This window comes from Primulina tabacum, chromosome 15 (assembly GCF_025594145.1).
Source record: "Primulina tabacum isolate GXHZ01 chromosome 15, ASM2559414v2, whole genome shotgun sequence".
Classification (NCBI taxonomy): domain Eukaryota; kingdom Viridiplantae; phylum Streptophyta; class Magnoliopsida; order Lamiales; family Gesneriaceae; genus Primulina; species Primulina tabacum.
The window spans coordinates 5,310,138-5,326,259 of record NC_134564.1 but is presented as its reverse complement, the minus strand read 5'-3'; the positions used below and the strand labels follow the sequence as shown (position 1 = coordinate 5,326,259).

The 16,122-nt window shown below is 35.9% G+C and overlaps 1 protein-coding gene across 1 annotated transcript; it reads left to right on the top strand.

Moving 5' to 3' along the window:
• The first annotated feature begins 6,387 nt into the window (after window positions 1-6,387).
• LOC142525825 (uncharacterized) lies at window positions 6,388-8,133 on the top strand. The gene is made up of 2 exons (XM_075630114.1): window positions 6,388-6,529; window positions 7,469-8,133. The coding sequence occupies exons 1-2, from the start codon at window positions 6,388-6,390 to the stop codon at window positions 8,131-8,133; spliced, it is 807 nt and encodes a 268-aa protein (XP_075486229.1).
• Window positions 8,134-16,122: the final 7,989 nt, after the last annotated feature.

Below are 16,122 nucleotides of genomic sequence, written 5' to 3'. Positions count from 1 at the left end.
TGAGAAAAAGATAAATTCGAGAATTTTACGTCCAGTGCCAAACGGTCTTTTTACACTTAGGAAAATACGAAAACGCTTGGCAGCGTCCCGAAGGATCATAACGCATGTTAAATGATATTATATGATTTAAATGATGATTTTTGATAATATGTATTTTTGATTTATGTTAAAGCTGTGCAATTTATACTATTTAAAATGCTATTTTTGGAAAGCTGTCGTATTTTATGATTTTAAAAGAAAAGGAAAAATATTTTGAGGGATGTGAATTGACAGTGACAAAAGATATGATTGATATATGATTTTGTGGGGATAACGTGAGGGAAAAAGGCCCAGAGGGAACCTATTTACGGGAAAAAGGCCCCAGAGGGAACCCATGTTTGGGAAAAGGCCCCCGAGGGAACCCGTCTATGGGAAAAGGCCCCGAGGGAATCCCAACGATCGTATTTCCACGGTGGAGCCTAGTTCACACCCCCATGGGCCATGTGGAGCTAAGACTGCAGTCGACCAAAGGATAAAAGCTAGTCACTTTCAAGGATCAAACTTCACCCAAAATGATATATGATTGAAAGCTTTACGATTTTTAATGGTTTATGATATAAGATTTATGATAACGATTAAAGCTATTTTTAAATGATTTTTTTAAAAGATTTATTTATGCTTAAAGTTATTTTAAAATGATTTTACTATTTATGATTTATTTTGTTTAAATGATTTTTAATGGTTTATTTATGTTCAAAAGATTATTTGAAATAAAAATATGATTTTTAAATGCATGTGGATGTATATGTATTATTTGTTATCTATGTTTAGAATGTGTTGAGTCTTTAGACTCACTAGGTTTGTATGATGCATGATTTAATGATTTTTGGAGGCAGTGACGATTGAGTCGATCGAGTGCAGCAGTACACACCCGAGGGCCTTTATGTTTCCGCACTACCTAGATATTTATGATTTATAGATTTATTTATTGATTTTTAGTAGTGATATTTTTATGCTTTATTTTTGTTGTTAGTCGATCTTTTCAAATGTCGATTTAGGAATTTTTGGTTAGCCGATGATTTAGGATTTTATTTCCTGCACTTGAGATTTAAATTGTTAAATTGTTTTATTTAGTTTAGTATTTTAGAATTTAAGATTTATGATTAAAAAAAAATCGAGGTCGTTAGATTTTCATTCCAAATTTCTTGATTAGTTCATTTGTGTACTTCGTTTGATTGATGTAAATACCATTATCCAATTGTTTCACTTGCAGGCCAAAAAAGAATATCAGTTCACCCATAATACTCATCTCAAATTTGTAATGTATCAGTTTAGAGAACTTTCGACACAGTGTAAGGTTAGTTGACCCAAAAATAATGTCATCAACATAAATTTGCACTAATAATGTATGGTCTCATTTAATAAACTTAAATAGTATCTTATCAAAAATGTCTATAATGAAATCATGTTCAATAAGAAACTTAAATAGTGTGTAATACCAAGCCCTTGGATCCTGTTTCGGACCATACAAAGCTTTGTTCAGTTTATAAACATGATTAGAAAGTAAATAATTGATAAAACCTGGTGGTTGTTCAACATAAAATTCTTCTTGTAGTTGTTCATTCAAGAATGAACTCTTTACATTCATTTGATAAACTTTGAAGTTCTTGTAAGAGGCGAAGGAAAGGAGTATCATGATAAATTCTAGTCTAGCTAATGTAGCATAGGTCTCATCATAGTAAATTCATTTTTCTTGCCTAAATCCTTGAGCAACTAGTCTTGATTTATTCCTCACCACTGTTCTATCTTCATTGAGCTTGTTTTTGTACCTCCACCTTGTACATATAACTGATTGATGAGAGGATCTTGGAACTAAGTCCCATACAGAATTCTAGTATACTGAGTTTTTTTTTCTTGCATAGTATCAATCCAACTACTATCAGTTAATATTTCATCAATCTTAGGCTCAATGTTAGAAATGAAAGAAGAGCGTAAAAATAGATTGAACATCTATCCTCTAGTACTCACAGGAGCATATGTGTTACCTATTACTAGAGCAGGTGGATGATTCTTTTTCATCTATAATTGGGTTAATCAATGTTGTTCTAGGGTATTGAATCAGTTTGATTGAGTTCTGTTGGGTTGACATCAGTTTAGTTGACTTCAGTTTGATTGTCAACTGTCCTTTGTGTATCAATAGACTGGTCAACTAGAACACCATCTTGTTCAACTAATTGATCAACCTGTTCAGGCTCTAGAGATTGAGGTGTCCTTTTGTTGATATAGACATTATCCTCACTCTCATTCTCCAGATTGATCTCTTCAAATCGATGGGTCAGTTCAGCTGGATCAGTTGACTAGTTAGTTGACATTGTTTCATCAAAAACAATGTGCATATATTCTTTAATGTCTAAAGTTCTTTTGTTAGATACTCGATAAGATTTTCTAATTGAAGAAACCAAGAAATACTCTTATATGACTTAGCGTCAAAAGCATTCAGATGATTTTTACCATTATTGTGAATGAAGCATTTGCAACCGAAGGTTTTGAAATAGGATAGCACAAGTTGCTTGTCATGCCAGATATCATATGGTGCCTTGTCATGTTTTTTGTTAATCATTGATATGTCGAATACAGCATGCAGTGTTCACAGCCTCGGCCAAAATGTTTTAGAAATACCAGAATCAGCAATCATTGTTTAGCAACTTCTTTAAAAGTTATATTCCTCCTCTCATCAACTCCATTTTGTTGAGGTGTTTCTAGTAGTAAAGAACTCATTCTTGATTCCATGGCTTTCCAAAAAAAAAGAGGCACAGTTCGGTATATGGATTCTGTTTCTTCTATCAGATCTGATTTTTTCAATCCCTTTGATTTTTCATAAAGTCTTCTAACAATTCTGATCAGTTGAACAACAGTTTGGGTCTTTTAATTTTAGAAAATTACACAAGTAAACTTTGAGAAATCATCAAAAATAACTAGAGCGTATTTTATTCTCCCTAAGCTCATGACTGAGATATGACCAAACAAATCCATATGCAACACTTCTAAGCTTTGGGTTGATGAGTTACATCATTTGTGTTTAAAATATGACCTAACTTGTTTCCCAAACTGACAAGTTGAACATATTTTGTCTTTGGGGAATTCAATTTTGGGGCAGACCAGTGATCAAATCATCATGCTACAACCAGTTCCTTGGTAAGTATCTTTTGTGCAGGTGATCCATGCCACATCATCCTCACTCTCATCCTCCAGATTTAACATTGTTCGCATGTCATTATAATGCATCCATAAGTATCTTTGATAGTACACAATGTTTATGGAACTCGACTGAATAACCATAATCACCACACTGACTTAAGCTAATCAACTTATATTAGATTGTCAACAAGTAGTATCCTTTCATTGATAATGTTATAATGGATAAGCTTATCATTACTCACAATTCTACCTTGAGAAGCATCTCCAAATTGATATTGGGGTCCAGAACATTGGATCAGTCAAAATATCAGTTGGAATTCTCCAGTCATGTGCTTGAACATCCACTCTCGAGTACCAAACTGAGTTCTTGATTAGTTCAACCTACAATCACAAATTAAAAATAATTTTTGGTCCTCATTCCTACTTGATCTAGACTAGATTAGTCCTTTTGGAACCCAAACTTGGATCGGTTTAATTACCGACCATTTGTTTTGTTCCAAGTAGGTTGTGCATATGCATGTGTGTGGCATGTTCTGGTGCAGCAGATACAAATATAGTTTAGGCCCTTCTAACTTCATTGGCTTTATGAATCTTTCTGAACAATATTATTGTTAAAGTATCGGTTAGGATTGCCTTTAATTGAATTATACCTAGCAAAACTGATTTGGTTAGGCTTCCAGTTTGGCTTAGCATTGGAGCACTTAGACACATAACAAACACCAAACTTTCTGCCTTTAATCATATTTTCAACAGGATTTGCAACTTGAGGGATGAGTTCTTTGTGTTCATGTATCAAACTAGTCTAGGAAGGGTCTAAAGGGTTTGGTCTAGGTCCTAGGAGGGCAGGTGAGGGGCTGGTCACGTCGGTTAAGGGCTAGGGTTGAAGGAACACATGGTTTGTTAAAGCTAGTGTTTTTGTTTGAATGAGTGCATAAAATTCAGTAGGCTGTCTAGGCATTTCTAAAGGTTTTAAATGGCTGATTTGGATTGAAAAAGGGTTGATTAGGTGTTAGTAACTTATGGTTAAAGTTTGATTAAGTTTCGAGTTGATTCGGGTTTAAAACCGGGACTTCGGTTCAAGTTTTAAACGAATTACGAATTTAGTCGATGAGCTTAAGTTTGCATATAAGAAATGTTTATGGGTGTATTTAAGGTGTTATGGTAAGTTTGGATGGATCCAGATCGTCGTTTTAAGGTCCAAGGGTAAATTTAGAAAGTTAGGGTTTCAGAGAGGAAAACGGTCATTTTACACCTGAAAAATGTTAGGAGCCCTGGCAGTGTCCTGAATGTTGTAATGAATGTTAAAATATTTATTTTGAAAGGTTATGGAATTTTATGATGAAAATTGATAAAGCTAAAAGACGTGTTGCATGCTTGGTTTAAAGAAATAATATTATTGCATGTATTTTATAAAATGATGGAAACAATGAAAATGTTTTGAAGGAAGTGATTTAATTATGATGGTAAGGAAATTAGGATTTGTAAGGAACAAAGCCTAGTGGAACCGTTTATGGGACAAAGCGCCGTGGGAACCCAATACCGAATTTTCCATAGGCCAAGGCCGAGTAATGGAAAAGTGATTGCTGGTGTCCCCACCGACTATAGGACAAGGCACATAATGGAAAAGTGGTTAATGTTTCCTCGCCCCTGGTACCATGGTTAATGCTGAGATTGATCAATCGACCGAAGGTTGAAAGGATGGTCACAATTAATTAACGGAATTCACCCTAAAGGAAACGTATATGTATATGCGTATGATGAAAGGAAAGATTTATGATGAAAGGTTTTAAGTTATGCATATTCATGGTAAAACTATTTTTATTAAAAGTATTTTTCGTTGTTGCATGTGGATGTATAAGTATAACTTATTATAACGGTTAAGGCTTGCCGAGTCATTAGACTCACTAGGTGTGAATGATGCATGTGAGGATGTTTATGTTGATATGGGAGGACTTGATGTTGAACTGGCTAGACTGATAATGCACTTAACCCGAGGACCATTGCTAGTTTTTCCGCTTTACTATGATTTTACAGTACTATAAATACTTTTATGACTTTTGCGCAAATGAGTGGTTTTGAGAGGATTTAAGATGTTTATGCTAATTTTGAAAAATGTTAGCTTTGGTTTTGGTTTGACATTTACAATTTTATGTTTTACATTGCGTTTTTGGACTTTGAGTAAATATTTGGTGATTTATTTTAATTGTGCAAAATTTAGTAAAATATATATACATATATATATTTGCGTGTCACAGCCAGTTCTGAAACGATCAGTCGTCAAGCATCAAATCTGTAAGTTTAAATGCTTGAAATGATTTTAATGATAGTACCTGCAAGTTTTCATGGTTTATATGTTTAAGTTGCATGTTTAAATGCTTTTTTAAGTTAATTGGTATTCATGTTTAAGTTTCTTGATAAATACTTATGTAAGCTACATGGTTAAAAGTTTAGATTTTAATGCATGTTGGTTACGTTTAGAATTTGGAATACGTTCAGATATAATGCCTCCTAGACGCGCACTTAGTAATGATAGGCAAGCCGATACACATGAGGACCGACAAGAGAATGTACCACCTCCCAATGGGGATGATGGTACTCGTGTACTAGAGGGTATGACATGCTTCTTTGAGCAGCAGGCCCCGAGACCACAACATGATATGTATGATCAATTCAGGAGGCTTGGTCTGAAGGAGTTTTCAGGCACCACCTACCCATTTGTTGCTGAGGGCTGGATTAGATCCCTTGAGGTGCACTTCCGTTATCTGAATATGGAATATTCTGATCGAGTCAGGCGTGATACTTATATGCTGTGGTATGATGCTTCTCTTTGGTGGGAAGGAGCTGAGCAATGAGTCAATTTAGCCACCCTCACTTGGGTTCAATTCAAGAACATCTTCTATGAGAAGTATTTTACTGCTGACGTCAGAGGTTGCTTGAAGAGAGAGTTTATAAGTCTCCGTCAGGGAGACATGTCTGTGGCTGAGTTCATAAGGAAGTTTGATAGAAGCTGTCACTTTGTGTCCCTCATTGCTAGAGATGTTATTGAGACCTACTATACACCGTGATGTGATGTTGATGCGATCGACGGATTATGTAGCTGCCACTGGTTGTGCTTTCCAAGCCGAGCAAGCCTTGAAGGATATGTATTTTGAGATGCAGCACAAGAGGCAGTAGCACTAGCAGAACTCTCAGCCAGTCAAGAGGCAATTTATGGGACCTCCCAAAGCTCAAGGGCAGCAAAATCCCCAAGGTCAGTTGAAGAAATCGGGGCAGCAGAAGCTGCCACAGTTTGGAGCCCCAAAACTGAAGATAACCCACTGTGTTAGGAGCACAATCGCCCACACTTTGGCAAGTGCATGTGGGTAATATACAAGTTCTTGATATGCAAGAAGGAAGGACATAACACCATCGACTGCCCAAAGAAGAAAGGATCAAATGTTGGCAGAGCTTATGTCATGCATGCTGAGGCAGAGCTAGACACGACTCTGATTACTGGTAACCTAGTTGCTTAATGCTTTTAAATTGCTTTTATTGCATGGAATGATAATTTGGTTAGTAGAATTAATTAGGATAATAAGGAACTTAGAGGAAACTAGGTTGCATGCTCTACTTTAGTTAAATTTAAGGGATGACATTGAGAATTATAGAAATTGGGCATAAAACATAAGCCTTAAGAATGTAAAGAAATGAATTGAACCAAATTATGAATTTTTAGGCTTAAAATTGAAATGGACCGAAATTATGAGGGTTGCATATTGCATAACTCGAGAATTTAGTGGCTAAAATGCAAAACTGAGAGATCACGGGTTCTTGCACAAGGCCGAGAATTTCAGGGGTTAATCTGTAATTTTAAGAAGTCCAGCGACTGAAATTGAGATGACCGAAAGTTCTAAGCCGAAATCTTGAATTTTCGAAAATTCAGGGACTAAATTGCAAAGTTTGAGAAGTTTAGGGGCTGTTTTGTGAATTCTAGAAAATCAAGGGTTGTCTCGTAATTTATGGTATTTTAAGGAACAAAACAATGAATTTAGAGAAGTTAGGGCCTAAATTGAGTAAATTCGAAATTTATTTAGGGCCAAATGTAATTTTCGAAAACTTTAAGAGCCAAAGTGAGAGAATTTCGAAACTTTAAGGGGCTGAGATGCAATTTTTGAAAACTATTTTGGGCAAATTGTGTATTTTTTAGACTTACTAAGGGTTGAGTGTGATAATTTTGAGAATTTTGGGTAATTAATGATAGAAATTCTTTAAGTTTTCGACTCACTTGGATTTGATGGTATATTTGTCACAGGAAATATATTTATTTTAGGTGTAGTCACATATGCATTGCCAGGAGCTACACATTCATTCATATTCGAGACGTTCGTCAAGCGGCTAAAATTTATACCCGAGGATTTGGATTTGGGCTTTAAATTTTCTATTCCTTCTGGGGATCAGATGGTTAGCACGAGTATTGTGAGGAATTTGGAGCTTCGTTTACAAAAAGATGTGGTTCGGGCAGATCTCATCGTACTCCCGATACTTGAATTCGACATAATTCTTGGCATGGATTGGCTTGGAGCTTCGATAGATTTTCAGAAGAGGTCAGTATTTATTCGACCGTCCAGTGGAAAATCTTTTGTCTTTGAGGCAGCAAGAAATAAGCAAATGTTGCACACTATCTCCTGCTTCTGTGCAAGAAAACTTATTAAGCGAGGCTACCAAGCTTTTCTAGCATGTATTATTTCAGCGTCTGTTCTGGATAGTCAGAAGCTAGAGGATGTTGAGGTTGTCAAAGACTTTCCTAACGCCTTTCATGAGGATGTTTATGGAATTCTACCGGACCGAGAGATGGAATTTTCTATTGAGTTGATGTTGGGTACAATGTCGATTTCTAAGACACGCTATCGTCTAGCACCCGCCGAGATGAAAGAGATGAAGGACCAAATTTTAGAGTTTCTGGACAATACGTCTTAGTTGTTCTTCGTGGGATGCACCGGTAATATTTGTAAAGAAGAAGGATGGTAGTATACGACTCTGCATTGACTATAGAGAGCTGAACAGAGTCGCCATCAAGAATAAGTGTATCCATTGCCTAGAATTGAAGACTTATTTGATCAGTTGCAAGGAGCTTCGATTTTCTCGAAGATAGATCTTTGTTCGGGATACCATCAGATGAACGTGAAGGAGTCCGATGTTCATAAGACGGCTTTTAGAACTCGATATGGTCACTACGAGTTTATAGTGATGCCATTCAGGTTGACCAATGTGCCAGTGATCTTCATGGATCTCATGAATCGCGTATTTAAGCCGTATCTGAATCAATTTATCATAATCTTTATAGATGATATTCTGATTTACTCTAGGAGCTAAGAAGAGCACATTCATCAATTGAGAAAGGCCATATAAATATTGCAAGATTGAAAGATATTCGCTAAGTTCAGCAAGTGCGAGTTTTGGCTCGAGAGAGTAGCATTCTTTGGCCACATCATTTCTAGAGATGGATTTGAAGTCGATCCCAACAAGGTCAAGGCAGATAGAGAATGGCCAGTACCTAAGAGGGTAACCGAGATCCGTAGCTTCTTGGGTCTAGCTGGTTACTACCGGAAGTTCATTCAGAGTTTCTCTTCTATTGCGGTACCCTTGACCTCCTAGATGAAGAAAAATGCGAAGTTTGTTTGGGGATCAGACTGCCAATAGAGTTTCGACAAGTTGAAGCAAGCTTTGACTTCAGCGCCAGTTATATCGATGCCATCAGGGCAAGGAGAGTATATTCTCTATACAGACGCGTCGAAGCTTGTTTTATGCGCGTTCCTGATGCAGAATGATCGAGTGATAGCATATACGTCTAGATAGTAGAAGGTTCATGAGAAGAATTACCCGACTCATGAACTCGAGCTTGCAGCAGTAGTATTTGCATTGAAGGTCTGGAGACATTACTTATATGGGGAGAAGTGTAATATTTTCACTAATCATAAAAGCTTTAAGTACTTCTTCTCTCCGAAAGGGTTTAATACGAGGCAACGAAGATGGTTAGAGCTAGTGAAAAATTACGACTGCGATATTAGCTACCATCCGGGGAAGGCTAATGTAGTCGTGGATGAATTGAGTAGAAAGAAAACATTTATTACTCAATTTTCAGTTCAGAGACTATAGCTTGCAGAGATTCAGCGATTTGAGCTTGTAGTGTATGCTAGGGGCGAGGCTCCTAATCTTTCTACTATGACAGTTCAGTCGACTCTGAGAGATAGCATCCGCGAAGGTCATTCTTCTGATGAGCAGTTACAAAAATGGAGGCTGAGAGATGAATCTAAAGGTCGGAAGCTATATTCCGAGGAGAATGGCATAGTTCGATACCGATATCGACTTTGGATTTCTAGTGGTGATTCATTGAGAGAGGTTGTGATGAAGAAGCTCATAATACTTCGTACTCCATTCATCCTAGAAGTACGAAGTCGTATAAAGATTTGTAGACATTGTATTGGTGCCCGGGCATGAAATGAGACATCTTGTGTTTTGTGTCCGCATGTTTGACATGCCAGCAAATAAAGGCACAGCATCAAATGTCAGTCGGAAAGCTTAAGTCACTTCCTATTCCCGAGTGGAAATAGGAAAATATCACTATGGATTTTGTTGTGGGATTACCAAGGACTATCAGGAAATTCAATGTCATTTTGGTGATAGTTGATCGTCTTACGAAATCAACGCACTTTCTACCTATTAAGATGACATTCACCATGACTCGGTATGCATAATTGTACATCCGAGAGATAGTCCGACTGCACAGTGTCTATTGTTTCGGACATAAATCCAATGTTCACATCGTCCTTCTGGAAGAGTCTACATTCATCTACGGGAAAAAAGTTATTGTTCACTACAGCATTTCATCCTCAGACCAATGGACAGTCCGAGAGGGTGATTCAAATTTTTGAGGATCTACTCCGAGCTCGTGCGATCGATTTCCAAGCAATGGACAGTCTAGTGGAGTTCACCTAATAGCTATTAGTCGTCTATAGATATGGCTCCTTAAGAAGCACTCTATGGGAGGAAGTGTAGATCACCGATACATTGGAATGAGGTCAGTGAAAGAGGAGAATTCTGTCTGGACTTGATCAAACAGATAACAGAGCTAGTAGCCAAAATCTGAGATAGGATGAAGACGACTCAAAGTCGACAGAAGAGCTATGCGGATAAGCGACGAAGGGAGCTAGAGTTTGCTGTATGTGACCATGTATTTGTGAAAGTAGCACCTATGGAGGGCGTTATGAGATTTGGCAAGAAAGGAAAACTCAGTCCGAGGATCATATGATCATTTGAGGTTCTGGAGAAGGTTGGAACTTTAGCTTATATAGTGATGTTGCCACCGATGCTGGCTGGAGTGCATAATGGATTCCATATCTCGATGCTTCGAAAGTACATGTCGAATCCTTCTCATGTACTGAATTATGAACCTCTACAATTGACTCTGAATATGTCCTACGAGGAAAGGCCTGCACAAATTCTGGATAAGCTAGAAAGAAGGCTCCGAAATAAGTTTATTCAAATAGTCAAAGTCAAGTGGTTAAATCATTCGGAGGAGGAAGCTAATTAAGAGATTGAGACTGACATGAGGAGTCTCTACCTGGAGTTATTCGGGAACTATTAATTTTGACGACAAAATTTCATTAAGGGAGGGAGGAATTGTAAAGTCCAAAATACGTAATCCAACTGCATGCAAATATAGGTAAAATAAAAATGCCTACTTAAATTATTTTAATTGCATTAGTTAAATGTGGTAGGCATGTTAACATGTTTAAAATATGATTTTCTATTATAATGCAGAAAACTGTGTTTTCAAGGGTTATTCGAGACGCGATCGAGGAATAGAGACCGATGACCGTAAAGGAAAAATATTTTTATTAAATGATTATTTTTAATTATTTAATATATATAGGTATATTTTATATGTAATTTTAAAAAATGAAGCATGTTGAGATGTTTTTACATGTCGAGTCTTATTTTAAACCTTTAATCGATTTTTGACGAAAATAAGGACTTTTTAGGAACTCGGCTAAATTTTCCTAAACGAGATATTTTTCCAACATTATAATAGGCCTATTATACCAAGTTTATTGGATCTAGCTTTATATCCAATTATTTATATAAAAAAATTGAGTTTCTAAAGCCTAAAAACTCTTCAAAACTCACGCACACCAACACTAGACTCCAAGGGTTCTCTCCTAGCAGCCACACACTACACACACGTTCAAGCTCATTCGCGTGGGATTTTTGAAGGAAAATTGCAGCAAGTTCTCCCCGTCTCTCCGTCAACGTTCTTCGTGTCTAGAATTGATTTTCGTACATGAAACACGCAAAAGCACGCCTTATTCCTTATTTTCTCATCATTCATACCATATTATATGTGATTAAGTGTTCCTGCATGAAAAAACTCAAAGCATCATGGTATTTTCGTTTTTAAGGCTTTATACATGGAAAACATGATTTTTATTGCATGATTCTTGATGTTTCTTATTAAAGGGAGGGGATGACACGTTAGGGATGTTAGGGGCTCAATTTACCGTGTGTTTAAGGACTCTTAGATGAACAATTAAGGGCTGGAAAAGACAAGGCAAGGGCTGAATGATTTTTGGGGTTCTTAAAAGATAGGGCAAGGTTTTGGAAGGATAAAAGGGGGAGGCCATGCTGGGTACTTTCCAGGCGAGGGGATGGGTTCTTGAGAGTCCTAGAATCGAGCCATGGTGGTCAACACATGGCTGGAGAGGCTAAGAGGGGGAGGCGCACGGATAAGTCGGCTAGGGCACAACCTAGTCGTGGCCGCGCGCAAGTTCGATCGCACCATGTACGTCCTCGTGCATGGCGTGCATGGCACGTATAGGGATGTTCTAGGAAGGGTATTAAGGGTTTGTTCTAGGTCCTAGGAGGGTGGGTGAGGGGCTGGTCACGTTTGTTAAGAGCTAGGCTTGAAGGAACACATGGTTTGTTAAAGCTAGGGTTTTGTTTGAATGATTGCAGAAAATTCAGTAGGATGTATAGGTTTTTCCGAGGATTTTAAATGGCTTGATTTGGGTTTAAAAATGGTTGGTTAGGTGTTAGTAAGTTATGATTAAAGTTTGGTAAAGTTCGGTTAAGTTTCGAGTTGATTCGGGTTAAAACCGGAACTTCGGTTCAAGTTTTAAAACGAATTATGAATTTAGTCGAGGCGCTTAAGTTTGTGTCTAAGAAATGTTTATGGATGTATTTTAAGTTGTTATGGTAAGTTTGGATGGATCCGGGTCGTCGTTTTAAGGTCCAATGGTAAATTTAGAAAGTTAGGGTTTCAAGGATAAAACAGTCATTTTACACCTGAAAAATGTTAAGACCTGACAGTGTCCTGAATATTGTAATGAATGTTAAAATATTTATTTTGAAAAATTATGGAATTTTATGATGAAAATTGATAAAGCTAAAAGACGTGTTGTATGTTTGGTTTAAAAGAAAACGATATTATTGCATGTATTTTTATAAAGTGATGGAAATGATGAAAAATGTTTTGAAGGGAGTGATTTAATTGTGACGGTAAGGAAATGGAGATTCATGAGGGACAAAGTTTAAGTGGAACTCGTTTACAACAAAGCCCCGTGGAAACCCATAGTCCAAGGCCTAGTAATTGAAAAGTGATTGATGGTGTCCCCACCGACTATAGGCCAAGGCACATAACGGAAAAGTATTTAATGTTGCCTCGCCGCCTGGTACCATGGTTATAGCTGAGATTGATCAATCGACCGAAAGATGATCATAATTAATTAACAGAATTCACCCTAAAGGAAATGTATATGTATATGTTTATGATGAAAGAAAAGGTTTATGATGAAAAGGTTTTAAGTTATGCATATTAATGGTAAAACTATTTTATTAATAGTATTTTTCACTGTAACATGTGGATGTATAAGTATTACTTGTTATAACGGTAAAGCATGTTGATTCATTAGACTCACTAGGTGTGAATGATGCAGGTGATGATATTTATGTTGATATGGGAGGACTTGACGCTTGAACTGACTGAACTGATGGTGCACCTAATCCGAGGACCATTGCTAGTTTTTCTGCACTACTATGATTTTACAGTACTTTAAATACTTTTATGACTTTTGCGCAAATGAGTGATTTTGAGAGGATTTAAGATGTTTATGCTAAATTTGAAAAATGCTAACTTTATGTTTGGTTTGACGTTTACGATTTTATGTTTTACACTGCGTTTTTGGATTTTGAGTAAAATATTTGGTGAGTTATTTTAATGGTGCAAAATTTAGTAAAATATATAGGTTTGGCCAAGAGGCATGTTTTTTTTAAAAAAAAATTCTAGTATATTTTAAAGAAAAATGAGTAAAAGACGTTTCAAATTTAAATAATGGCTTGACTATTAAACTGGAAGTAAAATGTACGAGAATTTGTTTCTCTATATTCGGAGAGCTCAAGCTCCTATTTCACCACTTCTTCTTTTTGGAAAGACTCACTCTAAAAGGATTTGATCTTGACAAGCAATTTGCAAAAACCCAATTCAGTTTGGACTTTACACTGGCAAAACTGAAACTCCTAGTCTACTCAACTGAACAAAGAAATAGTATACGAATTGTTCTGGAATTCAATGAATTACAAAGAATTCCTACCAATTAATGATTCCCAATAATAAGATACAATACTTTATAAAGTGTGCTTTAATGTATGACTTTTGTTCTTGTAACTTGGTAACCAAGTGATCTGGTAACTTCGTTAATCAGTACTCAACTGATCTGCATTTCTATTTATAGTTTCCGAATTGCAATAATCAGAAACTTCAAAAAGGATCCATTCCAAATGATGTATCCGTTGCTGCGTCTTTTGTCCATGTCATCATTCCTGACATCTGTACAAAATGTAATGTTGTTGATTATGGCTGTGACAATAAGGTCGGGAAAAAATTATCCAAAAATTAGTTTAGCACTCTGTTGTAAACAGATGTCATTGAGACTGAATAATGATAACTGATAAACTGATAAGAGTGTTAAGATATATTTCAGTTTAAGCCTGAGTCAGTTCTGCTAGACTAGTCTATATTTCAGTTTAAGTCTGAGTCAGTTATGCTAGAATAGTCTAGTTTATATAAATTAGTTTAGCTTATGGACATAATCAGTTCCGTTTGGTTTGAATTTTAGTTTAGCCTAGATCACTTTTGTCTTAATTATTTGTTAACAAAATAACATAAATGTTCTGTTCCAACATGAACTCACGGCTAGCTGTATCTCTGAACCATTGAGGTCACATAAGTATTGAATTCCGTGTTCCCGTTGAGACAATCAAGTTCAAGGGGTTGAATTTGGCTACTGTAGTTTGATGAAGATCAAACAGATTGCTTATAAAAGAGTTCATAAGTTGATTCTATGTAATGAAAAATGTGGAAGTTAGCTTAAGAGCTAATCAAGTGAGGAGAGTGAAACTGCCTGTTTTACTGAAAGAGTTCACAAAACTGGCAGATGCCAAAAATAGATCAGTGAAAAACTTTGTCCTTCAAAATTTTCATTTTTCATTATTTGAACGAGATTTGTACTCTAGACACATCAGAGCTGTTTGATTGTCTATCAAGGTTATAATGAGTTCACAATTATTTATTTAATAAATTTAGAATCTAGTAAATAATTGTAATAGTAATGACGACATAAGTACAAAATTCTCATAAAACATTCTAGAAGAGTATAAAATATATTAATTAATTAATCGAGTAACTAAATAAAAATAAATTTTAAGCATAAATAAATATATATTATCAAAATTTGATAATGATTTAATTATGTATTATATTTTCAAGAGAAGAAAATATATACATGAGATATTTTAAATAATGAGATAACAGTGTTATGATCCAAGTAGGATTCCTGATTTGATCATGAATCAAAACTTATAAATATTTCATTAAAGATTATATGAAATAATATAATTTTTGTGCAAAACTCCCCCCCTCTTCTCCTCACATAGAGTTTCGACCAACTCAATTTTTGAAGAAAAAAATTCGGCCATCGTTGCCTGATTTTTGAAATTCCGTTTATCCAATCTCGAAACAAATTTCATTTAAATCTCTAGTGCGATCTATATGAAGAACAAAGTTTCTGATCGTGGACCTGATTAGGAGATTGAATAAAGTTCTTAGGGATTTACAACAAAGACCAACTCCGCTAATGTCGGACTGATTTAGTGTTCATCATTCTTAAACGCAAAGTTAAAAAAAAATTAAATGTCCTATGAATGTTTATTTAAATCATACGCCCCCCAAAAACATTTTTAACATTAAAACAAAAAATTTTAATTTCCGTTGCGTCTTGGGTGCAAGAAAACGGTACTCCAACAGAAAGTTGTCTGAGACTTTTAACATTGGGATTTCGGCTTCAAAAAGGTATATATCCTCAACATTAAAGACTACTGAATCCATGCAATCATGTCTTGCATTCGGGAGTTCTCGAGTACATTTCATACACGCATTATATGGGAATGTCAATGGGACGAGTTTACCCAGACCCGATACCCCCCTCATTTAGGAAAAATATGGACCTATTACCCTGCTTAAATCTGCTTTGGACTCACCCCACACCGAACCCAGAACAAGGTGGGTTTTATCTGAGAGTCCCACAAATGTTTTTTTGTTTATGAATAACATAAATTAGAAATGATATAAAACAGAAACTTAAATATATAATCATCATTCTCACGTGACTTATATGAAATAAGAAAGCCTACAACACATAATATAAAACTAGTTTTTATCTTTAATTACACTTAATAAAAACAAACAAAAGTATCTTCACGATATAATGAAAAGCCTAGAAACTTACGAGAAATATCTAATCAAGAGTAGAAAATTGTGTCCATTAGATTTACGTAAATCAAGAATGAGTGAGATTTCTCAGGCATTGTCAAATCAGTGCTTTAGCTGCCACGCGACATCGTTTTTGTTGGATC

Excerpts from the sequence above, each read along its gene's own strand:
- LOC142525825 (XM_075630114.1), top strand. The coding sequence starts at position 6,388 with ATGGGACCTCCCAAAGCTCAAGGGCAGCAAAATCCCCAAGGTCAGTTG. Across the intron at positions 6,530-7,468 it reads AATCGCCCACACTTTGGCAA|GAAATATATTTATTTTAGGT; the intron begins GTGCATGTGGGT and ends TATTTGTCACAG.